This window comes from Grampus griseus, assembly GCF_964374135.1.
Source record: "Grampus griseus genome assembly, chromosome: 16".
Classification (NCBI taxonomy): Eukaryota; Metazoa; Chordata; class Mammalia; order Artiodactyla; family Delphinidae; genus Grampus; species Grampus griseus.
In genome coordinates this window covers 30,766,140-30,793,752 of record NC_139010.1, presented here as the reverse complement: position 1 = coordinate 30,793,752, position 27,613 = coordinate 30,766,140, and the positions used below count along the sequence as shown (strand labels likewise).

Below are 27,613 nucleotides of genomic sequence, written 5' to 3'. Positions count from 1 at the left end.
TTTCTTTTTCTATTGTGGTCAAGGGCACATTTTTTAAAAACTCTCAATCATGTCTCGGACTTTAGCTACAGTTACCAGAAGACAAAGTAGGTTCTGGCTCCAGTCAGCTCCCTGATTCCTGAGAAAGTCATAGCCCACTTTGTGCATCAGTTAAAGATGAGGATGGGAGGGGGAGGGGAAGGTGGGGACTCATATAAGGTGTCTATGGCTAAATGGGGAGAGATTCTGGAAACTAAAGGAGAAATTCGAATTAACTAAGGGGTAAGATCAAACATCCCAGAGAGGCAAGAATCACATGTATGTAATACAAGTTTCTTGGAGATAGCAACTGCTATTGAAAGGAGAGATATTTGTATCACTCTGAGAAGGTGATTATATTTGAGATTTGAAATATATACTGCTGGATTCCACTTGCAGGTTCTCAGAATTTTGTTCCATTTTTTTTTATTGTAGTAATTACACATAAAATAAGATTTTATCATTATAGCCATTTCTAAGTGTACAATTCTGTGGTTTAAGTACATTTGCAATGTTTACAACTATCATCACTTTCAATTTCTTTTTCATTAGCACACATTCTTTTTTTCCCTGGTTTTGTAAATAAAGTTTTATTGGTACACAGCCATGCCCATTTATTTATGTGCTGTCTCCACTGGCTTTGCACTATAGCAGGGGTCCCCAAGCCCCGGGCCACTGACCGAACCATCAGCGGCCTGTTAAGAACCAGGCCACACAGCAGGAGGTGGGCAGTGGGCGGCGGGCGAGCGAGCGAGCGAAGCTTCATCTGGCTCCGCATTGCTCTCCATCGCTCACGTTACCACCTGAACTGTCCCCCTCCATGACTCGCATGACTGCCTGACCCAGACCTCCCCGCCCCCAGTCCGTGGAAAAATTGTCTTCCATGAAACCCGTCCCTGGTGCCAAAAAGGCTGGGGCCCACTGCACTATAGTATCAGACTTGAGTAGTTGTAACAGAGACCCTGTGGCCTAAAATATTGGCTATTCAGCTCTTTATAGAAAAACAAACAAATTCTATACACACTAAACAATATCTTTCCATCCCCACCTCCTCCAGGTCCTGGCACTCCCCCTTCTACTTCTGCCTCTCTGAATCTGATTGTTCTAGGTGCCCCATATAAGTGGAATCATACAGTATTTGTCCTTTTGTGTTTGGCTTATTTCACTTAGCAGATGTCCTCAAGGTTTATCCGTGCTGTAGTATGTGCCAGAATTTCCTTCCTTTTTTAAGGCTGAATAATATTCCACTCTATGTACAGACCCCATTTCGTTTATCCATTCATCCGTCAGTGGACATTTGGGTGCTTCCACCTTTGTCTGCTGTGAACTTGAGTGTATAGGTGGCTGTTTGAGTCCCAGCTTTCAATTCCATTTTTCCCTTTAATATACTCTTAGAACTGGCAAAATTTGAAAAGTAGGGCAAAGATGGCCATAAATTTAGACCTTGGTGACAACAGGCGGCAACTGGTGACCTGACAGTGCCACAGAAGTTTTCTCATCCTATGAACCTAATTAAATTAACAGTCCAGTTGGCCAAACTCACATGCACTTAAACCAGACAATTTCTGAAAAAGCTCATTAGGTGCAATCTTGGGAGCTCCACCAGCTGATGGAATGTTTTCCCCTGGGTTTTTCAATAATTAGACAGGAAAGGTCTTTCCAACTTTAGACCTCAAATGGAAGATTTTTGCCTTGTTTGCCAAGGCAGCGGTTTTCATGCCATTGGTTAAAATATGCAGAAATCAACCTTTAAAATTCTTTGATGCAGTGGCCTAAGATTTCAGTGTCAGTAAACCTCAACTCTCAGGAAGCACACAAGTTTTAGGGAAAATTTTCTGTCTTCATGTTACTATTGCTTGCCATCATTTCAGTTTCTTATTTCAGTTCTAAAAAATTTAGACCTTAGAGGAACACATTGAACTCTTCTGTGTTTTTAAGTTGTGCAGCATGAGATGAGCATGGTCGATGAAATCCAGGATGTAAGACAGATGACCCTCCTGTGACAGCTGGGGACACTAACCTGCAGAAGTTCACACAACTCACACTCAACATGAATCCTCAGAGGGGAAGAGAGTAGGCAGTTGACTTATAACTTAGGCCCCAGATTCTTCTTTGAGGAACGTAACAAACCAAGCAGAATCCAGACCCTCCGTATCTATTTGTATTAGTCAGTTTCTCCTCCACCCTCTCCAGAAAGCCAGCTGTTGTACTTAATTTGTCTGTATACCAGCAGACGCATGGTTTATAATAAACTTGTTCTTAGCGTACACTAAGGAGGAGCCTTATTATTTTCCAGGGCTTCTCTGTATCTATAGTAATTTTGAAATGACTACCTAATTTGAAAATGGACAGAGACACATTGCTGGGAATGTATTTGGTTAACAAATATTGACAGACATCCAGCATTTGTGATTAATTAGCAGAGTGTTCGTTTGTCTTTGTGTTCTTTGTTTTGTGTGTGTGTGTGTGTGTGTGTGTACGTATGTACATGTATATATATTCATGTCCCATGTATGCATTTATATTTATATTATTTTGTATCATGCCCCGTCAGGACTTGGGCTTCCCTTTGTTCCCTCAGATTTCTAGTTCTGAACCTAATCTAAATTCTCAACCTCTTCACATAACACTCCTGACATCTCCCATCTCAACTGAACCTGTTTTTCTTAGAGCTGTAATTTCCCTCACTTCTCTGTATGGAGGTGGCTTGTTTCTCCATAGCCCAGGGATCACTGGACACTCTGGCCCTCCATTGCCTCTTCCATCCTGTGCAAAACCTTTTCTCTTGAGGCCCCTGCCGCCTGACTAAATCCCCATTCTGTCTACTCTCCCTGCTGGTGTCATCTACCGACCTCCAGGCCCCTCTGGCCATCAGCTTCCAGTCTGTGCACTTGAATGTGCTAGCCGGCCCCTGTGCGTCCCCCATCCTTGTCCTCCTGACTGCAGTGATGTTCAACCCTGCTCCACTTCAGCAGGGGTCCCTTGGATCCTACCATCACAGGGAAGGATTTAAACTCTGAAGTCCCACTCAGTGAGGGTTCATATCCTTCCAGCTTTCTTTTTCTTTCACTGCACCCAGTCTCCAAACCCCTTCTCCAGTCTTTTCTCCATATGCTTATTTATTTAACAAATGTTGATCGAGACACTTTGCTAGCTCCTGGGAATTTAATGATGAGTAAAAATGGATATGCACCCTGTGTTCACAGAATATGCAGTCCAGTGGAGGAGAGGGGAATTGATCAAACGATTACACAAAGAAACGTAAAATTGCTCCTGTGCTAAGTGCCACAAGGTACAAACTGTGCTCATGGGGGACTTTCCTATATTATGTGAGCAGGGAAGTGATGGTGGAGTTGAGATCTGAAGGATGGATAGTCTATGAGGGGAAGTAAGTCTTCCAGGAGGAAGGAAGTGCTTGTGCAAAGGCCCTGTGGTTGGGGGGGTGTGCACACGGTAAATAAGAACTGAAATTTCCATTAGTTGGCGTCTAGAGAGGGAGAAAGTGTGAGATAAAGCCAGAGAGGAGGAAAAAGGCCAGAGTTTTCAGGGTCTTCTAAGCTGTGTCAGGGATGTTTATCTTCATACCAAAAGCCATGGAAATCATTTGCAGCGATTGAGTGGGGGTCCTCGCCATTTTATATCACGTGTCCTGAAAATCCAGTCCATTCTACACTGAGTATGGCTTTATAGTATTGCATTTTTGGAAACACCAGATTTGAATGCCCACAAAATCACAGGCATTTTTTTTTGTAACTATATTCTTTTATTACTTTAAAAATTATAATTGAATATACTCCAATCAGTATATTCATCCAATGAAATTCTTTTTTTTTTTTTTTTAACATTATTGGAGTGTAATTGCTCCACAATGGTGTGTTAGCTTCTGCTCCACAACAAAGTGAATCAGCTGTACATACACACACGTTCTCATAGGCATTTTTACTAGGCTTCCTTACATTTGAATAAAGCACTGTTTTACTCTTATCTGGAAGTCCCATGTATTTTATTTTAATGCTATAATTCTAAATACCAACTGCTGAAAGCTCCTTTTTTCTCCTTTCCTTCTTTCATCTTGAATACATCTGCACTTCAACTATTGTTTGGAGTCTTGGTTTCCAGTGAATCCACTTACGGCATTTTTGTGTAAGCACTTAACGTAAGTCAAATGTAATGCACCAGAATGTTAGGTTGGAAACTTAGGGGACATTTGGCTGTTTAAATGGTGCTGTCAAAATATTGGTTTTATACTTTACAAATCTTTTGTTATTTAGGATAACAAAAATACCTTTTTTGGTAGCAAAATTATGTCTTCTCCTATTGAGAACAGCAAATAGTTCAGGGATGAGAAAAACATACTACTAATCTTGCCATATAGTGAAGAAAAAGAAATCCTTTCCCTTTTCCCTTGAGAAAAGATTGAGACTCATTGTGAGCTTCTCGGGCTAAAACTGGCAGAAACATAGGTTTTTTAGTGAATCACCAAGGTAGGAGGAGGGGGGGCTGTGTCAGACCACCACTCAGTGCCCTGTAGCGATGGCACAGTTGAGGCACAGACGCAGGAGGCGGCAGCTGGTGGGTCTAGGTTTTTAGTTTTGTGAGATGAAAAGCTACAGGGGCAACTCACTGTGCTACTGGAAGCGCAGACTCTGAATCCGAGTGCCCATGGAGTGCACACTTGTGATTTTATGAAAGAAGCAAGCCTTTCTGACACAGATCAGTGACACACGCTTATTGCCATCGTGCTGAATTATAATTATGCAGAAATGGCATACAGTTGGCATAAAAGAGCTCTGCCTTTTCAAGCCAAACAGTTTTCATCTTTCACTGTCTACAGTAACCTGTCAAGGTCCCCACTGGATAAGCATCTGTTCTAATCCCACCATTTCACAGATTGGGAGACTGAGTCCCAGAGACATTATGTGATGTGCCCAAGAGCATGCTGCTTATCGGGGCAGAGTTGAGATTCAAACCCAGGCGGGCCTCCCTACTGGAGTCCTGTGTTCTCCCCGCCACGTGCCAGCCACCCCATGCACCTGGTGTCTGCCCTTCCCTGGACCAGCCAGGTGGACCTGGAGCATCAGGAACTCTCCCTTCCTCCTCCTTGGTTTTCCATTCTCCTCTTCCTCTTCCACTGTGGGAGTTTGCAATGGCAGTGGTGTTATTCCTAGGTCCCCTCCTTCCTTGGACTTCTCAGAAGTGTCTATTTATATGTGTAGCATTTATAAAATTCACAAGGACTCCTGAGTAATTTAAACTTCTGGATTCCATGCTAGTTGAGGGCAAAGATCAGGCCTGACTTAGCTATTTCAGTTTTCTATTTCCCTCTCTCCCCCTCTGGACCTCAAGCAGAGGAGTTCAATAAAGGTTGATTGTAGAGTTGTACAATTTGCCAGACCAAACATTATAATTTGGATGCTGGAATGATGTTCTCTCTCATAAACAAACCATCCCCAGATTGTTTGGCCTTGGGAGTCCTCATGTCTTTTTTTTATGTAGTGCATTTTATTGTGTATAAACTATACCTCAATAAAAGGAAGTAATGTGCCTTTGGGATCCTATATCAAAAATTGTTCATTTTCTGAGGGGTCGCTACTGCCAGTAGCTGGCTAGGCCCTGATCAAACGTGCAGAATCATTAAGTAGGGTCATTTGTTCTGCGGTGAGCTGAGTAGAATGTGTAAAACCCGTTCAGGAGAGAATTAGTTCATGCCCCTCTCTGTATTTTTTAGAGTACTCCTAGCACGATTCTCAAAGTGTGCAGGCCTCATACATATGTTCTAATGGGCTAATTGTTAAGGCGACATTTGTAAATTAACCTCTGACTTGAGCTAAGTGTTTTTCTCTAATGGGTTTAATTCAGTGACTCCCCGTTCTTGGCCACACATCAGATTCACTGGAGGAGCTTGTTAAAAATAGAGATATGCGGCCTCCCCCTCACCCCAGTTCTCAATTATCTGGTCCCCCGGTGAGGTGAGGGCTTTCAAGGAGAGCTCCTCAGGTGATAGGATTTGAGTGGCAGCAACCTTTGTGACCCTCTGCTCCAGATCCATGTCTGAAGGCCCATGTAGCCTTATGTGTGGGTTTGAAAGCGTTTGGGCCTAAACCCGAAAGCTTGAAACCAGGTTCTAGAGCAGGCGGTATCTCTGAGGAGCCAGCTTTCCAGGTTCGTTCACCTCCGTATCGCATCAATGGATCTGTCTTTTCCTTGGGGAGCTTCAGTGACCTGAGGGGGGATATTCTGTGCTTCGCCATACTGTTGTGCATTTTTCTGAACTTTCCAAGACATTTGGAAGGTTTTCAGGGTCTGCTCGAATTTCCATCGTGAAGATGGCTGTGTCTTTCTCCTCTCTGCTCACCAAGTATCATCAGACTTTTGTTTTTATATAATTTTCCTGCTTTTTAAAATTTTTATTATTTATTTATTTTTTTGGCCGCCCAGCATGTGGGTCTTAGTTTCCCTGACCAGGGATGACACCTGCGCCCCCTGAATTGGAAGCATAGAGTCTTCCCACTGGACTGCTAGGGAAGTCCCATATCATCAGACTTCTGGTGTCAGGTGTTGGGGACAGGCATTCTTTTAGTATACTGTGTGTGTGTGTGTGTGTGTGTCTGTGTACCTAGCATTCTTCTGTACAAACACATGTCATGTCTGATCTTAGAGTTTTGAAAATAGATGACTCACGGGCACCATTGTTCCAGTGACATTTATCAAACTGCTTTTGTTTTTAGGAATCTGGCGCTCTATAAATATCACTCAGGACTCAGTACCACCACACAGCGTACGGGTGTTTGCAGTAAACCTAAGAATACGGCAGTTAGCACTACGCAGGGTAGCCAAGGTGATGTGGCGAACCCAGACTATGAAGAGTTAGGAAGGCTGGCCGGGCTCTCATGACAGGCACAGGGTGCGCTGAGAGGGACTGCTCACCTCATCCCTTGTGTCAGACTGTGTCCACACACTCTCGTTTGCGACAGTACTTTGTAAAGTGCTTGGTCATTGTTAGGGGTGTTCTGTGACTCAGCTGCTAGATGGCGAGTGTTTCCCGGTCTCTTTTCTTGGTCTCATCTTACCATGTCCCTTGGGCTGCCTTGCCCCTGGTCCCTGGGACTGTAGTTGCTCAAAGAAGGATTCCCAGCGGCCCTCCCCCTTAATGAAGGGGTATTAGAGTAGCCATAACACGTCGGAAGAAGGGACACTTTGAGAAGGGAGTGGCTGTTGAGACAAGAACCTCTGTTGTTCCCACCCTTCCCTAGCTCCTCCATTTATGTATGTCCCATCTAGTCCATATCTTACTATATATCGACTCTACCTGTACCCTACAATTGAGCACTAATTGCATAATAGCACAGGACTCATCTGTGTAAGGGTTACTGCAGAAAAAGAGCGTATTTTATGACTCCAAGTGGATTTCTTCCTTTTGTTTTTCCTAGGGCCTTGTGCATAGCAAATGTGAAATACTTAGGTGGTTATTTGGGGCTGCTCTGTAATGTAACCATTACCACTTAGGCTCAAATCTAATCATTTTGTATAGTTGGACTGAAGTTTTTCATTTTTAGAGTAGGGTTCTCAGACAGTGGGGTGTTTGCCAGAGATAGAGATGAGAGATGCAAGATGAGAGAGAACTAGCCCTTTGCGAGGGCCCTGTAGAAGATTCATCTGTTGGGTTCCTATTTTCATGGCCAGATCCAAAGGATTGATTCCTTATCTGCAGCACCCGGATCCGGGTTGACAACGTAATCAAGCCTGACAGGATAAAGAGCCATTTAGCAAGTTTAAAAATCGCAGGCATGGTGGCCGCCATACTGAGAAGCAGATCCTCCCCCACCCCATTGATCATTTCGTGCCTGGAGGCAGGTGGCTGGGGGATGGGGATGGGACAGTTCGGACACCCTGTACCCCATTGAGAGTCTTCCAGCTGAACGTGTGGACCCAAGAATAGGTCCACTCCTCAGAACCTTCAGCTCCTGGGAACTGTGGAGTCATCTTCCTCCTGGGTTTCTCTCCCTCCCTTATCCTGTCAGAGCGATGCTGCTATTTGACTTTGCATCTGAAGAGAGCAAGAGGCCGCCCCTCCTGTCACTGGCTGATTCGCTTAAAGCTGCACATTACTCCCCATCACAGAGGCAGCTGGGACACATTAGTGTCAGCTGCTTTGTCCCCTCCGATGCTGAGAAGTCATCATCATGGCAGGAGAGCTTAGATTTTTGAGCCCATTTCAGAATGATGCAGATACGGTGTGCAAGAACTTTTTCCCTTTCTTTTCCCTTTCTCTCCTCCCCTTTCCCCCATCCTTTGCCCTCATCTTCTCTCTAGCTTTAATGGCCTAAGCCTGCACAGCCCGCTCTGAGAGAAGCTCTGCACTCACGGATGCGCGCGCGCGCGCGCGCACACACACACACACACACACACACACACACACACACACACACACACACACACACACACACACACACACACACACACACACACACACACACACACACACACACACACACCCAAATTGCCAGAGATTAGTCTTGCATCAGCTGTTTATGAATGAAGAAGAGGTCCTTCCCCTCTGATCTGGCCACACCCCTTCTCTTTGCAGCATTTTGAGAATGAGGTCAGGGCCCGGATCTAACTGCTTATGTCTCAGAAATAGCACAGATCAAACTTAATCTTAAGCTACTTGATTTGCTGCCTCATTCAGATAATAGAGGGAAAAGCAGAGGCTTCTTGATGTGTTTGTTTTTGTGTATAACTTTGCAAGAAATGAATGAATAAATGAATGAATGAATGAGTGCATGTGTGAGGAGAGAGACTGAGGTGAGCCTGCCAGGGGCATTAGCCCTGGGCCGAGGGTAATTACTGACAGACTGCAGGAGTTTTCTTGGATTCAGCTGGAGCCCGTTTCAGTTTTTAAAACACAATGGAAGAATAAAATCAGCCACGGTGGTGTATTGTTTTAATACTTCCGTTCATAAGGGGAATTCATCAGATGCTATGAAGCCACATATTCCTTGTATAATATCCAGTTGTTTCAACTGTCAGTTGTCTGCTTTGTACCCACCATCCATGGAATGGATGTAACTCCATGGCATTTTGTAAATGTTTTAAGTGAATAGGTATGCAGAGTTCATTTTCTATCAGCCATTTTGGCTCACGTGCATGTGAACACACACACACACACACACATACACACACACACGACTCCATCATGCCTAATCGTCACATAAATCGGGATTCACCTCTATCCGCCAGCCAGTGCCACAGGGATGTCAATTTGAAGATATGCCGAAGAGGCTGACACTTCTCACACCCTTCACCCTGCAGTCCCTTTAGGATATTAGCACGTCTCCTAGATATTTATTGCCCCCTGGCATTATGTGTAATGGTGGTGTTTATGTTTTGTTCTCAAGCTTCGTTGTTGGCTCTTGGCGTCTTTTATATTTTTGTACCTCCTTTTAGTTGCACTCCTGGCCTCCTCTGTGAAGGAGTAAATAAAGAAATTAGAGTGTGGAGTGAGGACAGAAGTGTCAGCGTCAGCCTCATGTGCTGCATATTCGTTTGATGGACTTTACTGTGACAGGTATCCTTTGGAGGAGATGCCAAAACTGTCTTTTGTATCAGTGGTGATTTTGAGTGAAGAGTGAAAAGAAGAAGAACGTTGTCATATACCTGGCCAATCGTATGACCTCATTTGGCTTCCTGCGCCTAAACTGTCTCCAGAACACCCGAGAAGTGGTACAACCACATGCGCACACACACGTTCATGCAATGAATATAAATATGCCTACGTGCGCATATATGGATATTAGACAGACACCAAATGTGTGCTTTTTGATGAATATTTCTTGTATAGAAACGGAAAGTAAGCTAGTAAATTAGTGTTTGTTTAGGGTCGGTGGTAGGAACAGGTATTAACTGTTAATGGGCAGGAGGGATTTTTCCGGGGTGATGAAAATGTTCTGAAAGTAGATGACACTGCTGGCTGCACAACTTGATAAATTTACTCAAAGTCATTGATTGAATTGTACGCTTAAAATGGGTGAATTTATGGTATGTAAATGATACCTCAGCAAAGCTGTTAAAAATTGATGTCCCTGTCTCTGAGTTCCTTTGGGGCCTAGGTTACATATAATATGAAAAATTGTATCACTGCAGTTTTTTTACCTGCTTTTTTCCCACTGAAGTGTGTTGACTTCAGCTGCAGAGAAGCTGGACCCTGAGGTAACAGGGCCAGATGAAACCCCAGTGCCCAGGGATACAAAAGTCTGCCCTGCGCCCTGTTGGCCAGCAGTGAGGTTGCTGTCCACTGCAAGGTGAGGAGCCGTGCGCAGGGTAGTATGTGGGCGCAGCAAGGGGGCGACACTGCCAAGCAGGCCCCTGAAAACACCATGTTCCGAGCTGCAGCTGCGTGTGTCCAGAAAATAAATAAGTAAACTTCCCAGCATTCAGCCCTTAACTGATGGCGTTTTTCTCTTCTTTTGCAGGTGGTGTTAGTCTTTGCTCTCAGCATTGGTGCACTTGTAATATACTTCATAGATTCGTCAAAGTGAGTATTCAAATATGTTGTCTTGCCCTCTTTTCTCAAACCATCACGAGCCTCTACATTGATCCGTTGATTTCCTTTAACACCGACCTTTGCCAGAGCCTCCTGAGTGTGGAAGGCTTTTGGAGGAAGGCAGGGCTGTCTGTGCGGATTTTCTGAATGGGAAAGCAAGCTCTCACGAGGAAGACTTACTTTGATTACGCTGGCCTAGGAGGGCGGGAGAGGAATCTGAGGTCATCACACCTTTTCCCTGGGTATTACTGATTTTCAAATAGCTGTTTCCGGTGCAGTATTTGCACTGAAGGTGTCAAGAGGTCAAGAGGGCTCTGGTGTGAATTTGCAACCTCTGAGAGAGTCATGGTGTCCAGTCGGTGAGGGTCTGAGCCATTCTTGCCGTGGTGGTAGGATCCTTTTCTTGTGAGGGTTTCCAAAGCTTTACTCTTACTGGAGGTCAGCATAGAAAGCCTGATGCTGTCCTTTGTGCCTGCCAACTGAATATTCAGCTGAAGCGTCACTGGCTGGTGCTTCTTGACTTGTGAAGGTAAGGAGATGGGATGGAGGGGTTTGTGATGACTCCCAGAGGTGGAGGCCCATGGCCATCTGAGATTTCCTATAGTGGACACTCGTGCAGACCCCTGGGGCGCCGGCTGAGTGAACTGGTGCTCTGGGGTGAGCCTGGGGTGGGGTCTGTCTGAGCCATGGACAGAAAAGGCTTTGAAGGAGGCAGAAGGGGGCACTCAGCGGAGCTGCTAGGTGGCAGCCAGTTCTGCCCTGGTTCCTGCACGTGTCACCCCCTCGGTACATCATTTGTTCCAAATGTTCTGTCGCAAGCTTGAAGTTGACAGCATTTGGGAAACGGGAGCTGAGCTGATCTGACTCCTTTCTGTGGGGACATGCACCTGACACCTGGATGGTGGCCTTCAGCTCTTTGCCCACCTCATCCACTGTAGGAGTGGTTTTGATTCCCTGAGCTCTCACCCTGGTACACCTGAATGCTGGAGTTTGATCTGAGGAAACCTGCTTGGTATCCCTGTTGGCTCAGAGCCTCGTGTGCCTGAATTTTGAGCTCAGCGTTCTCCTTCTGTGGCCCTTTTTCTGTAGTAATTTCATGCATGCCTAAACTCTGAATTTCTCAGAGTTACTGGTCACCAGCCAAAGGATTTTGTGCATTTGGGTGTTGAGCCAAAATCATGCCAAGTAAAATAAAGAAAACATCATCACCTGTCTCTGGGAACCAGCCACATCTGGAATATCAGCGGCCCTTCAGCCCATCCCCACGCACAAGGCTGGGCTGCCCTTGCCCATCTCAGGTGGAGGGGCCTTGAAAAGTCCTCCAGGAGTTGAGATTCCACGCTCTCTTCCATCAGCTCTTCCTGGCCGAGAAAGAGAAGAGTTTTTTAAGTTTGGAAAACTCCAATTGGCATGTCATTGAAGGTAAGCCCCATTTAAACATCTCCTCTTAATAATTCTCGATCCTATTTTAATTGAACCAAAGATCTTTTAAAGCTCCCGGTCTTACCTCTCCATTTTCTCCCCAGGGGTGAGGAATATTCTCACAAGTCATGGGGTGCGTACCCTGCTGACTTCTGTGCCGGGGCTCAGAAGGTACTTTCCGGCATGTAGTCTGTGAGCCCCAGCAGGCAAACCCGTACGTGGAGGTGAGTGTGGTGATCGGCCAGAAGGACAGGTGCCTAGGCGCCTTCTTTCCTTGTCTCTTCCTTTTTGCTCCTCTGTATTTCTCAGAAATAAAGTGCTCTTGTAAGATGGATTTGAATTGTGTCCTTTTTTATAGTCTCTGCTATGGGGCGGTCTTCTGCTCTGTAGTTCTTGGTGTTCTCAGCTCCACGTGAAAGGAGGGAAAGGAGTAGAATCTCCCAAGGCACGACCCTCTTCCCTGGATGCCCTGCACCACTTCAGTGTCCTTTGGATTTAGTTATGATTCTGCTGAGCCTGGGAAAGCCAGTACTGGAAACCCTCTCTGGTTCTGGTTTCTTTTATAGACTTGCAAGGAGTCTATTCTAAGGATGGCCCTTCGGTCCTGTGCTCAGCTTTTCCCAGCAAAAATGCTAAGAATCTTAGAACCAAGACTGTCCTCACTCTCCCTGGGGACTATTTCAGCCTGATTCTAACCTCAGTCTTTCTTCTCTGTCCCTAAACTGAGTGGTTTGGCATAGTGAGCCTTTTTGTTTATAAGAAGGTCTTATGTTTATTTGTGTAGCCCTTTCTACTTTTCATTGGAATTACTACATTGGGTTCTGAGGTCAAACCCCAGGAGTTTGTCCTATGGGGGAACTCATCAGCATAGTCAATACCAAGGGTCTACTATCTTCCTGGGGAAAGCCAGTAAGGATGCTTCCTGTGTAAGTGAGGGGATGAATTAAAGTAGAATCTAAAAGTTACCTCCACGATAAGCCATAGATTCATTCCCAGGAATGAAAAAGGAGCCCATTAGATAAATTATAATCAAGCATAGTAAACAAGGTAAGAAGTTCTGTCCACATATAAGATGCAAACGAAAAGCGGGTAAGAAAGCAGAATGTAAATTCTTAAAATTCATCCCTCCCTTTCATTCAGAACTCTCACCGGCTTTACACACTCGTGGTTTGGCTGGCCATCTGGGCATCTTGGAAAGAGCTTCAAACGTCTCTTGGAAGTTACGCTAAATCGTCACCCTGGAAAAAAGTGTACCTAGTGTTCTTCAGATGAATTTTAGTTAGTATTTATACTCTTCAAATAAATAAATTAAAAGACAGTGCATAGGCTTTCCCTTGTGTGAACCTAACTGGGCAGACATGGTCCGTGAAATGGCTTGTCTCGGTGAGTTTTAACCAGAATGGCGGGGAATGCGCCACAGCACAAGTTCAAGATGTGAGGCTCTCTGACCTAGCCCTTTAAATAGTGCACGGAACACACGTTAGTATAGAAAACAGGCTCTGTTGGTCGGCGCTGTTAACTCACTGTCAGGGCAGGCCAATGCAGGTTGTATGAGTGGACAGGCAGTTCAGATAAATGTCATAATTGGTGGGTTTATGATTTTCTTAACCTTTCAAAGCTTATTTCACCATCAAGAGGCAGCAGGTAAGTCATTTCCAAAGACTTCTTCTCCCAAACTTCTTTCCTTTTCCATTGTTAAGTCAGGATGGATCCCTGAGTAGGTCTTTTACATTCAAGGGTTTGGGAGGCCCTTCTTTGGGTGTGATTTCCTTAGAGTGGTCACCACAGAAGAAATCACTTGTGCAGCCTCAACTGATTACTACCTGGCCGAGACAGATTGTGCTCAGAGCTCCTAGATTGGAAAGCCAAAGAGAATTACATGAAACTATGTTAACGTTATGCTTCATCATCCCAGCAGTAGACTTTCTAGAAACACCCAAGCAGAGGGAGATGTTCCACCCAATCTTATGCTTCATCATCCCAGCAGTAGACTTTCTAGAAACACCCAAGCAGAGGGAGATGTTCCACCCAATCTTTGGATGGACACAGCTGTCAGTTCCTTAACAGACACAGAGAAGCATTAAGCCCACCACACACAGTAGTTCCATCGCCCGCAAAGACATTGAATGGCCACACGAGGCAGATATTATCCCAAAAAACTCCAGTTCTTTTTCCTTCTTTTTTTCCTTCCAGTTTTATTGAGATATGATTGACATACAGCACTGTATAAGTTAAGGTGTACAGCATAATGATTTGACTTACGTACATCATGAAATGATGACCCCAATAAGTTTAGTGAACACCCAGCATCTCATATAGATACAAAATTTAAAAGAAAAAGTTTTTTTCCATGTGATGAGCACTCCTAGGATTTACTCTCTTTAACTTTCATTCTTTTTAAAGGTGCCCAATTTAAGGCACTCCAACTTCTAATTTTGACGTCTCTCGATACCCACACCCCCCCCCTTTACTTCCACATACTCTGATCTTCTGTGAAGCAAAGATTTTTTTAAAATTGTATAACGAAGTCAGAAGTGCCCCGAGACGCCCCGTGGGTGATACTGTCACCGTTGCTGGTCCCATCCCTGTCTGTTTCCTCCCTTTGACATAGGATCAGTCATTCTTCTCTAACAGATAAAGAAAAAAAAGAAAAAAGACCCAAAGATGTCAGTGTGAGGGCAGGATTCATGGACTGCATAATGCATCAGTTCCTGCTGCTTCTAGAATTTTCAAGGGAAGAATGTTGGAAGAGGTAGAGGCTCAGGGCCCTGGGTATTTGCATTTTTTCCAGGGGTATTCTTGGAAAGGATGACTCACCTGTGTGAAGCTATTTATCCCTTTGATTCATGTTTAAACTCCACTACTTCTTATGCTGCAGTTCAGTGCATTATGAATATTTAACGTTGCACACACTGAAAAGGAAGGTCAAGTCCTGCTCACTGGTGACTTCATTGCTGGCTTGTGTCTCTAAAAGGCACGCTGCCTGCTGTGAGCAGAGTAAAGCTGAAAGGTTATACATTGTTAAATTTTTCCTTAATGGCTTTATCTGCTCCAAAATGGCTGGTAACACAGTGGGGGCACCTGCTGACTTTACTGGTCTTTGCTCTCGGCTTCTGGTATCAGCAGTGCTGTTTTGGGGAGTATGGACATTAGGAAGGGGAAGGGAAAAGCAGCACAAATTTTAGAGAGCATCCAAAATTTGGACCAGCTTCCAGGTTGCCAGTGGTGTTGGCGCTGTGAAAGGGGCCTTCCCCCAGTCCTTAGAATTTCACATTTGTACTCAGTGATTCATTCATTCATTCATTCATTCGAGACAGTTTCAGTGTGATCATGCTGAATATTTTCCACATGGTCAAATTGCTTGAGGTTGGTTATGGTTAAAGAAAACTGTCTTTAAGATTGCAGTAGGGGCTTCCCTGGTGGTGCAGTGGTTGAGAGTCTGCCTGCCGATGCAGGGGACACGGATTTGTGCCCCGGTCTGGGAGTATCCCACATGCCATGGAGTGGCTGGGCCCGTGAGCCATGGCTGCTGAGCCTGCGCGTCCGGAGCCTGTGCTCCGCAATGGGAGAGGCCACAGCAGTGAGAGGCCCGCTTACCGCAAAAAAAAAAAAAAAAAAAAGATTGCAGTAGAAATTGACCAGATTGTTTTCATAGTCTCTAAAAATAACATGGGCATCATTGATGTAATGGGATACCAAGAGCTTTAACAGAACTGGCTAGTTACCCCACCATTTTACCTGCCCAAATCTTCACACAGCCAGGCTCTAATCCCTTTGCCTAGAAATTCTCCTGAAAAGGAAAGAGAGGGCCGGGTGGTAGAGGGAAGAACGTTCACTGATTCTGTGCTGTGTCAAGGTATAGCGCTAAGCACTTTAAAATGAATTATATGTGCAATCTCATTAAATTCTCCTAGCAACTCGATAGGGTGGGTACTATGACCTTTCCCACTTTACAGATGAAACTGCAGCGTTTGCCCAAAACCATGCAGCTAGTAAGTTGTGGAGCCAGGATTTGAATCCATGTGTCTGAAGGAACCTCTTTTCCAAGTCAGGAAGTAAAATTCCAGATGTGGAAGCGACTACATGGGTCCAGTGAGATGTTTCAAGAGAGGTCACGTAGCCTCATCCTGCCAATTCATCTGTCTTGTTTTCTCGTTTGTTCTTCATCTCCCCATTTCGCACCTTCGGGGCCAAGTCTGCAAGGCAGCTGTGCTCACGAGGGTCCTGTGAGTCTTCTCACCGGGACATGGGGCGTGTGGGCCATGTGCTGTCTCATGTCTGTCTGGGCCTTGATTCATTTCTCCCTAAACTGTGGCTCTAAAAATACTCTCTTCCGTTTCATCTCAGTGGGGTGGCAGCATTTTGTGATGGACTGAGGTCAAGTTAGCAAAGAACAGGGAAAGTTGATCACGTCTGAAGGAGCCCTCCGACTTAAGGGATTCGTTCTTTCCCGGTGGAAAGTCCCTTTGCCCTCCCCATCCTTACCTAGGTCTCTGAGCCAGTTACTTGGCAGACTGAAGTAGATAACCAGAGAGGCTCTCCTTCCCCATTAGTTTCTTTCGTCTCTTTAGAGAGTTGCAGCGTATAGTTAATGTGCTATACTTTTGCATTGTGTGCTTACAGAGTTAGTTAGTGCATTGTGTGCATATCAAACCCGTGGACTTTAGGAAAATTTGATCCCAAGGAGGTTTCTTTGGAGGTCTTTGAAACCATGTAAGATATCCAGCCTCCACCTCCAGTCTTGTTATTACCCACAGTGCACACAGGTGTTGACCTCGTAGTGGGCACCTGGCAGAGCTGTGAGGACAGTGTAGGTTACTTCCACGATAGTGCATTGTAACCTGTAAGGGACTGTGAACGCTACTTTCACTGTCACCATTAGCACACCCCCTGCCCCATAGCGGGAACAGCTGGGCAGCCCGTGGCATCGAGAAGGAAGCTCACCGTTTTATTGTGGACCCAGCTCCTTTATGGAACCTGATCTTTCTTGTAGTGTTCTGAGAGATCTGCTTTTAGCCCCTTTTCGAGAACTCGTGGCATGCATTTCACCTTTGTTGAGGAAGTCAACACAAATCGCTGTGTGTGTAAAGCGTCTCCGTATTCTTTCTTTCCTTTTTAAATACTCCCCCCAATTTTCTCCATCCCTCACTGACATTTTTACTGCCAGGCTTTGGTTTGGAAAATTATGGGTAGGGAAAGTTCAAGGGCAGGATGTTCAGAACAGCACTGCACATCTGTGAAGGGAGCACGGCAGGAGAGCCAGCAGCTGTTGAAAGAATGGCATGTCAGATGGTGGGCGGGGTGAGGGGAAGAGGAGACGCCTTCGGGGCAGAGAGGCTGTAAATAACTCCCAATGGGAAGTCCTGTCCCCTTTCAGAATTTAACCTTGAATGGCAACCCTTGATGCTCAGGCATGGGAGCAACCCGAACTCAACCATCCTACCTCATCTGGTTTTGCAAATTGCCCTTCTTTCATCAGTGGGCTGTAAACCTGGTAGAGAAGATGGGTGTGTCAAGGGGGTAAGCACTCTTGTTCCTTCCATCTTGCACGCTGTGCAGTGGTCTCAGCTTCCTTGCTCACGTCTCACTTTGAGGGAGACACAGAGGCACCGCATGCGACCGCACTTAGGAGCATCAAGGGAACTGCTCGTCTTTGGCATTTCCTGAGGCAAAAATCAAGGGCTGTTAGGAGCCGGAAGGAAGATGGAGCTAGACCTTCCAGGCTTACTGCAAGAGACAACTTTAGAATAAAATGCTAGAACTTGAAGAGGCTTCGCAGCCTGCCTGGTAACACTGTTCCCTGTGCCTCAGCGTCCTCTCCTGGCGAGTGAGGGCTGAGTGACCTTCTCAAGGTCACTCAACTAGCCAGGGACTGAACTAGAGCCAGAAGTCAGAGCTCTTCCTGCCCAGACCAGTCCCTTCTCTACTTGATCTTTTGGTTTCTTTCTACTAAATAAGAAATGAATAAAGATGTGATAGTGAATATTATCCATTGACTAGCAATGCCCATAATGACCTTTTACTCAATTCCGGAGTTTCAGGCTGTTATCTTGGGGGACACTTTAGGGACATGGAAAAGAACAAAGATAATCCCAGGTGGAAAAGAGCAAACCCAGCCAGGTGGGTGCGTGGGAGATTAGTTTATTTCATTGCCATTGGCAAGAGGCTTTGAATTTCCTGATTTTATGGTCCTGCTTTTCTTTCTTTCTTTTTATTTTTCTTTTTCCTGTACTATTTCAGAGGGGAAGTAAGAGTTCAGCTCTCTTGTGGAAGATTGACCAGGCTGAGTGCATTGGTCTGGGCTGTTTGGAATTTGTTACACATAACTTTTGAGGACATTTTGCCCCACTGCTCATTTGTTTCTCCAGTGAAAACACTATCTGACAACTATTTCTATAAATCCATATCTACTCTACCCTCCAAAATTAGAATGAATTATTTCTTCTCTTTTCACCACTCTCTAGGATTTAAAAGGAAACCCTTGGATTATCTGACACTCTCTCAGCCCTCTGGCTTTTTTTTTTTTTTTCTTTGAAAAGAATGATTGTTTCAGGGCAAATGAAGAAGATGCATTCCCTTTAAGGCCCAGTTAGCTATCTATGTCTTCTGCAGTTAACATGTGTTTATACCGCCAGAGGGCTGGATCTTCTCCCCATTGCCCAGCTCTGGTCCTTTACCCAAAGCCACAGCCAGACACGCACTCAGAAACTGCCAAGAGATCAGTACGGAAGCCAGCTGGAGGGAAAGCTTAGAGCTCAGAATGGTTTAATCCAAACACAGGGACAGAATTCATGCTTAACACAGCCATGGTTGTGCTGAGGTGTGGTGTTGACGGCTACAACTTCATCACGGGGTTTATGGGCTGCACACAGACGTGACCTCTGCCTTTGCTTTTATTCCTCTTGTCCTTCTTCCTGACAGCCTGACAAATTAAAGCTTTGGGGAGACCCTGGTCAGTGATGAGTTATTTGTGTTGTAAAAATAGAACCCATTGCAGTAAGGATGCCCTTGGGACTTTTTGGATGTACGTGTCACTGTTCCCGGAATTTGGGAGAAGGGCATGTGTATGTTTGTGTGTGTGTGCATGCATGTGTGTACGTAGGGGACAATCCTGTCCCACCTGTGAGTGGATGGGAAAGCATAGCATGGGAGGATTGGCCACCAGTCTCATCATAATAACAGAGATGGGGCTGAGAGCCATGTACCTTAAAGGTATCAATAAAGTAATAGTTGTATGTTAAGTACTGACTGTGTGTGAGATATTTTTCTAGGTATTAGGGGATTTCAAGTACTATGTATAAGGCTAGATTTTTTTCCCATTAAAATGTTTAAATTATATATATTTTCACAAGGTTCAGGAAGTCCAGCCGTAAATACAGGAAAAATGAGGTAACGAAACAAGATAACAAGTGAGGTATCCCTAGGCTATATATCATCAATTTCTAATATGAGCTTTGCTAACAATAAGTGCTGAAGGTTCAGAAGCTGGAAAGATAGCTGGATCTTACAGAGTGTTTCGGCCCCGGGGAGATTTTGAGTTGAGGAGACAGAAAACTCAGCCTCCCACCCACCTCTAGGCCCGTAAGAGGGGCTCTCACTATGGCACACACTTTGGCCTCTTGGATTTTGTTTTCAGTATGTGCTGAGTCCAGCGAAGCCCTGCCTTGAAGTTGGCCACCAAGATTAAGGACTGAGAATGCTTTCAGAATGGCATAACGGAATCAGAAAAGCAAACTGTCTCTAGTGGTGGTAATACCTCTTCTCCAGCTGCACACGATGAAAACCTTTGGACACTTTTCCAGAAGTGGCTGGCTGAAAGGCAGCTGCTCCGTCTTTTTGAAACTGAGGTCAGGGTGTAATGTGCCTTACAGGGGCCTCGTTTATGAATTTGCCACGTGCAGAGCATCCAGGGGCATGGGGGGATGACAGTCCTGGCTAAGTGAGGTCATGCTATGGGCAAACCCGCCACGGCTCAACCCGAGCTGCCGGCCTGGAGACCAGCATTTGCCTGGAGGGGCTGCACAGTGATTTTCGTGGGCTCTAGGTACTTTTGCCTTCTTGGGTCTCTTTCTCCAAAAAGAATATGAAAAGTTACGTTTTACTGCTGTGTTCCTCTAAAGATGAGTATAATCCAGGCGAGAGTCATTATGACCTATTCATTGTTATATTTATTTTTTCCTTCTGGTTTTAAAGAAATTGGAATTCATCCATTTTTGTGGTTGGCTAGAAGTGTGGTGGGCCCTCGGCCCTGAGTCTGCGGTGCCTGATGGAGAAATTGGCTCTTTCTCCTCCCTTCCTGTCAGCCTCAACCGTCTGGAAGTTTTCACAGATAAGAAAACATGCCCAGAGACAGACGCCTCTTACCACACCCCTCCCAGTGTCATCTAATCGTTTCAGATGAGAAAATAAAACTAAACATTCCATTTCAAACCACGTCTTATGATTTGGCTTTGGGAAATATTAACGTCAGCAACCCATCATTTAATCAAAAATGGCACCCGTGGTTATGTCAATTTTTAAAAGAAAACCGAATAATCTTGCTTTCCTGTTGCGTTTTGGAGACATACGTGCTTTGTCCGTTCTCATATCTGAAAATGAGTCTTGCCAGTGTAAGAGGTCCGTTCACTGAAAGTACCACAGTAAAAAAGAACGTTTCCTGCACCGAGGTTTGCAAGCTCAAGTAGAAAGGGGTGGGCAGATGTTAGAAATGAGGCAAGCAGGTATGTGAGACCAGGAGGCGCTGAGAGCCCGAGCCTTCCCTGAAATGACTTCCCAGCTCCGGCTGACTGTCCCCAAGCAAAAATGCAGACTCGTACAGGCAGATCTTCCCCTGTTTCAGAGAGAAGAGAAGAAATTGGGCCTTCATGTTGAATCTTCAGTTTTAAAATATTGCTCACGACTCCACCACTTTTAAAAGTACTCTATGGGCCAAACAAAACACCTCCGTAGGCCATTTTCAATCTCTATTCTAAACTGTCTCTCTTTTTGGTCTTGAATTAGCTCTGCTCCCTGAGTGCCAGAAAATATTCTTAACCCTTGGACCTCTGTCTCCCAAAAAGGGGCCCTTCTCTCTCCATGGTGAGGAGTCCTTGGTCTCTACACGTCCCAGCTTGTTTCCCGTTTAACACGTCTTCCAACGCTGCATAAGTGAATGTCCACCTTTCTCTAGGCAAATGCTGTATGTCACAGCAATAAATCACCCACAACTTACTGTAAATCCCCAAAGCCACATATCACTAACTCTACATCGTCCCTGAAAAGAACGTCATTAGGACCTCATAAACATACACTCTGTTTATTTAAGAACTGCAAGAGTTTTTCTAAACATGGTTGCTAAGTCACAAGAGTGTATTTTCCAGGACATAAATGGAAGTGAACATAACCCCCTTAAATTGTCAGATTCTTTATAAGAAAAGAGGCCCAAATCTGTCTGTTCTACTAGTGTATTAACTGGACCAAAACAGAGTTGATTATACTAAGCGTGTCAGTGTTGATAATTGCTCGAGACCGTGTTCTGACTTGCTCAGCTAAATGGGCACATTGCATGAACTTTGGTTTAATTTCTAACATATGTGGGTATAAAAGCATGGGTTAACATAGATGAACCCGGGCTGTAGTTTCCTAACCCTTAAAGTTCCCAATTTGCTGAGCGTTAGGGTCAGCTGATGAAACTCTTATGTTATGGCCCCTTCAAAAACAAAACCGAAAGCATCTCTGGACCTTTCTCCCCAGATATGGTCTCAAGTCTGAGCTGTATCGCTATCTCCTGACTTTTCACTTTTTGCATGGAAACTTGGCAGTTAATTTTAGGATAGCATTAAGCTCTGCTTCAATATAGAACCCAGAGCTCAGATATTTTCAGAGCTGGAAAAGAGATGACCATTCCATTATGATAACCCTGATTCTAGTAGAGCTGCTTCGTCAGTCTGATGTCCAAATGGAAAATACTCATACTACCTTTCACTGATCATGATTCTCTCAGGAGGACACCATAGGTAGGGTTCCAGGGTCTGCCTATTAGATGTTGGAATCTACAGTAAGGCATTTGTCCTCCTCAACAAAGATATTCTACCCATGTTCCTAGTCATGCAGATCTCCTATTCAGAGTCCTCGTTTCTTCCTTTGAGAGCTGGTGTTTTTACCTCGTCCTCCCAGCCCCCCTCAGAAAGTGCAGAAAATGAACCCACAACCCAATTTGAGATACACTTGATCTTGATGCCCTGGAGGGAACTGCAGAGCCCTTATGTAGAGACAGGTGAAGAGCGTGAGGCTGTTGGATGATCCCACCTGGCACATGCTTTTTCCTCTAGCAGCGGGAGCAAGTGGGCGAGGAGTGCATTAAGGATTTTGCCCTCTTCATAATAGCATGAACAGGAATAATAAGGCAAGGTCTGTAAAGAGCGGCATTAATAATTGAGATGTGGGCTTCCCTGGTGGCGCAGTGGTTGAGAATCTGCCTGCTAATGCAGGGGACACGGGTTCGAGCCCTGGTCTGGGAAGATCCCACATGCCGCAGAGCAACTAGGCCCGTGAGCCACAAGTACTGAGCCTGCGCGTCCGGAGCCTGTGCTCCGCAACAAGAGAGGCCGCGATAGCGAGAGGCCCACGCATCGCGATGAAGAGTGGCCCCCGCTTGCCGCAACTAGAGAAAGCCCTGGCACAGGAACGATGACTCAACACGGCAAAAATAAATAAATTAATTAATAAACTCCTACCCTCAACATCTTAAAAAATAAAAATAATAAAAAAATAATAATTGAGTTGTGCTCTGGGCAGCCATGCAGCCTGGCTGTGCCTTCGAGCACAGTCTGTTATCAAGTACGTGGTGAGGCCGGGGGGTAGGCAGGGAAGGGGGCACGTGGTGCCTGTGTGGCTCATGCATGCGTGTACATATGCTAGGAGGAGGACGAATGAGTAACAGTTGGGAGCTACGTCAAGTACAATGATAGAGAGCACTGTGTGTAGATTACTGTGTACGATGGTGGTGGTTCTTTTGTGGGTCAAGCACCTTTTTGGGGATTTGATGAGTGCTATAGGATTTTTTGCCTGCCAGGGACCCTCGAGTTGGTCCATGAACCCTAAGCTAAGGATCTCTGCTCTGTAGATGATCCTTGGCTCATCTGCTCACTCATTCCTGTTTCTTGTGCCATTAAGATCAGGTGGCAGACAGAGGGCAGGCTTCATAGCCAAAGATTAAGCGGAGATTGATTGGGAATCCTCCGCCTTCTGCCATACAAAACACGTCTCCGTGTGAGTTTCTCTGCAGTGAATATCTCTTCTTTTTTTTTTTTTAACATCTTTATTGGAGTATAATTGCTTTACAATGGTGTGTTAGTTTCTGCTTTATAACGAAGTGCATCAGTTATGCATATGTTCCCATATCTCTTCCCTCTTGCATCTCCCTCCCTCCCACCCTCCCTATCCCACCCCTCTAGGTGGTCACAAAGCACCGAGCTGATCTCCCTGTGCTATGCGGCTGCTTCCCACTAGCTATCTATTTTACATTTGGTAGTGTATCTCTTCTTGTCATACCCTTTCCCCCACTGCTTTTGAAATCTTGAAAATGTAGGGGCACTGCTAATGAGACCAGGGAAGGGAGGCCCTAGACCCCCCCAGCTCTTCCTTTAATACCAGGCAACACAGAAAGCAGTATGTAAAGTGGGATGGGTCTATAGGGCAGAGCCTAAGTACTCTTTGTTTTCTGCATCTCTTATTCATTGTGGGTAAGCATCTGTTTTTAGGGGAAATTTTCCTCCTTGATCTGTGAGTCAGGGAGGCAAATAATCTCCAGCCAAAACCACCCCTTCCGAGACCCAGCTCTGGAGCACCGGGACCTGGGCATCGTTGGGGTCCCCAAACAGATGCAGAACGCGGCTCCGCCTCTCCGCAAGGCTGTGACTCTTCCGCACCCCTGGAGAGTCGCTGGGGACCGCAGTGGGTGCATGCGGCCAGTCTTCAGACCAGTGTGACGGAAAACGGAAGAGTGGCTTCTGAGAGAAGCCCCATCTTCCCTCAGTTCCCTGCCTCCTTTGGATTTCTTGCTGCCCTCACCCGTCTCCAAGCCGCTCGACTGTGACAGTTTAATTGGTGCAGGGAAGGCAGGATGGGGAGAAGCAGGCGTGGGTGACTGGCGTTCTGGAAGAAGGAGATTCCCCGGAGACGGATGAGGGCAACCCTGACAGACAGGCTTCAGAGGGCTGCGTGCAGGCAGAAGGTCACTGGCCCTTGCTTGAAAAGAGCGTTGAGTGAAGAGGAGACTTTTGCCAGCTCCCTCCTCCCCGAGCTGACTGGGCAGGATTGTACATTCATGTGTGTTGTCGATACCCCGTCCACTGAGGGGCAGGGAGGTCGGCTGGGGGGCTCTGGCTGGGAATGAGAATGGGTGGAAAGGAAAGGCAGTGCTGTCCAGTGGTTAGCAGCAGGCTCTGGAATCAGACCTTCATGGACTTAATCCTGCTCTACCACTTGAGTGCTGTGTGTCCTTGGGTAAGCTGGTTAACCTCTCCCAGCTTTGTGCAATAGGGTGAAAATGGTGGTGCGGGACGATGCTAATGCCTTCCTTGGAGCAGTGTGTGGTGAGAGTTAGGTGATGCATGTAAAAGCTCTTAGTATGCTGCCCAGCATGAAAGTGGCCAAAAAAGCACTAGATATGATTGTTATTGTCCTTTGGAGGTTTGTTTTGAAACTTTACATCAGGTCTTTAAAGAGACACGATGTGAACACATTAAAGTTAAGGGGACAAAAAAACCCAAGATGTATTGCAAAGCAGCGACGTGATTAATTATCAAGGTAGTGGGCAGGACCTGAGTGTCTTAAAGCTGCAAATCTCAACTCGTTACTGATTTGTAAAAGCATTACAGTGGGCCACGGCAATCATCTTTAAAAGAGGAGATTGGACCTTAGATAAAAATATTGCTCTGGAAGGTCAATGTGATTATGTGAAACTTTTCTTTCAGTAATATATACAGATCTCTATATACTGTGTAAACATAAGTGTGTACTGGTTTGTGATGTAAGATTTATTTCTTCCTGTGGGTATTGCTAAAAAGCAGTTTGAGAAACACAAGCTTTGAGTCTAGAAGAGGGCATGCTTTCTGGGCTGCAGTAATTTAGGGCATCTTCAGGGAGGAAGGGAGACTAGGTCTGGGTCCCCGGGCATGGGTGGAACTTAGATAATACAGAAGAAGGGGAGAGGGTGAGCAGTCCACAAAGACCACTCACTTCTGACACCAACTGCAGGTTCAGGGAGCTCCCCAAACCACCCCCAGCTTTGATAATTTGTTAGAAGGACCACAGAACTCACTGAAAGCTGTTATGCTCACAGCCAGTTTACTACAAGGAAAGGACCAGCTAAGTATGTGTATTAGCATACAGTATTTGCTTTTCTCTTTCTATATATGGAATCTAAAAAAAAACAATGGTTCTGAAGAACCTAGGGGCAGGACAGGAATAAAGACGCAGACGTAGAGAATGGACTTGAGGACAGGGGGAGGGGGAAGGGTAAGCTGGGACAAAGTGAGAGAGTGGCATGGACATATATACACTACCAAACGTAAAATAGAAAGCTAGTGGGAAGCAGCTGCATAGCACAGGGGATCAGTTCGGTGCTTTGTGTCCACCTAGAGGAGTGGGTTAGGGAGGGTGAGAGGGAGACGCAAGAGGGAGGGGATATGGGGACATGTGTACGTATAGCTGATTAACTGTGTTATACAGCAGAAACCAATACAACACTGTAAAGCAATTATACTCCAGTAAAGATGTTAAAAAAAAAAAAAGTGAAAAAAAAGAAATCAGCCAAGGGAAGAGACTCACAGGGCAGACACAGGGAAATACCAAGCACAGAGCTTCCACACTGTTCTCTCCCTTTGCAGTCATGACAGTGGCACTTTTCCAGCATTGATGCCTAACAGTATGAGGAATTCTGCAAACCTGGGAAGCTCACTGAACCTCAGAGCTTTACTGGGACTCAATCACGTAAACCTGGGTGACGGCTCACGTGGCTGACCTTACTCTTCAGCCACTTTGGAGCTTGACAGATTCCACGTGACCCAAAGCCTCCATGTATATCACACTGTTGGACTTTCTTGTGTGGTTTACCACCCTCCCCCTGCTCCCAATCTCATTGTTACTACCTGACTGACCCAAGACCCCCAGGCAAAGACTTTGTTCAGACATGACACCCCAAGGACTGAGAGAATGCCTCCCAGCAGCTGAGGGCCAAGGGCAGACTTCTCTTGGGCAAAGCTAACATCTTTCCAGCAGAGTCAATGGGGCACTGGGCTGACTGGAGGGAGGGGTCTCTCTTGGAGAAGACTGGGGGGTGTCTGGGTGTCTTCCGATCACACGCATGAATAGTAGAGGAGAGGGAAATGCTACTCTAGAAAATGTGCTGTTTCCCGGGTCTGTTAATGTCAGGAAAATCACCACTGAATGTGATTATCTGTCCCCTCGGTCCCTGTGCACACCCAAGCTGAATAACTTGTCAGGTGAGCCTGCAGCTGGTAAAATGAAACTGGGCACAGGGTCCAGGAAGGGGGCTGCTGGATTCATGCTCCCCATGTGACCGAGCTGCCCGGGGCGCAGTGGGCCTCTGTTTTCACCCCATTTGCTGCCATCTCAAAGTGACCAGGAGTCTTCCTGTGCCCTGTTCCTTTGCAGACCCAATGGATGGGTCTCCAGGTGCCCTTGGCAGCTTTGGTAAGGAGAACATCTGTCTCCTTGCTTCAGTTTAACTTCCCTACTATAAGGCTGGATGAGGTCGAAACCAGAAAACACTGAGACCTCAAGCTGGGGATAAAATGCAGATCCAGTGTATCATCAGGCCATGCTGCCTGCTTGCCACCTGACAAATGAGACAATCTCCAGCCAGGGACAGTTTGTAATTGTGCAATCAAATTAGCTTGGATTTCAGCTTAATGAAGTGCTTAATGTCCGGAATGAGGCCGAGCCCTAATATTTAGAGAAACAAACTGGACCCCAGGAGAGCAAAGAACAGACTTCAGTTAATGCCTATTAGTATTAATTGTGCTTGCAAAATAAACCTTTTCAAATATTCATCCTGTCATGTGAGGCAGTCCAGTAGTTTTGCTGTACTTTTGCTAAGGGGTTTTTCTGCTGTGGCTCATAAACAGGACAGTGGAAAGAACATTCTACTGGAAGTGTCTGCTGAACTCTACATCCTAGGGCATATTTCTTAGCTTCACAGGATTTCAGCTTTCTCAATTGGACAATAAGAAAAATCCTCCTCCCTTTCTCTGAAATCCCCATTTTTTCCCCCAGAAGTGTTTTGTTGTAGTAAAAAAACTGATACTCTGGAGGCAGGTAGACCTGGTTACAAATCCTGACTCTGTCACTTACTAGCTGTGTGACCTTGGGAAAAAATTAACCTCTCTGAGCCTTTCTTTCTACAGCTCTAAATATGGATCATAATCATTCCTGCCCCTTAGTTCTGAGGACAGGAAATGAGATACTGCACATAAAGCACTTACTACAGGACACAGGACATACTGGCACTTATTAAATCTGATGATGATAGTATAAATGTGAAATTATTTTCAGTATGAATTATACATCACTAACTTGGTATCGGTAATTTTTATTTTCATTAAGTGATGATTTCACTCTTGCTTA

General features: G+C 45.5%; 1 protein-coding gene across 7 annotated transcripts in view; it reads left to right on the top strand.

Annotated features, from left to right (window-relative positions):
* The window catches only part of KCNMA1 (potassium calcium-activated channel subfamily M alpha 1), a 747,855-nt gene that overhangs the window by 363,694 nt on the left and 356,548 nt on the right, over positions 1-27,613 (top strand). For 6 of the 7 annotated variants that reach the window (XM_082673143.1, XM_082673147.1, XM_082673146.1 and 3 more), the window contains one exon: positions 10,491-10,552. In XM_082673143.1, coding sequence (XP_082529269.1) covers positions 10,491-10,552 — 62 coding nt within the window. Of the gene's footprint in view, positions 1-10,490; positions 10,553-11,916; positions 11,984-12,087; positions 12,208-27,613 lie in introns of those variants that run through there. The other variant, XM_082673148.1, reaches the window with a different exon arrangement.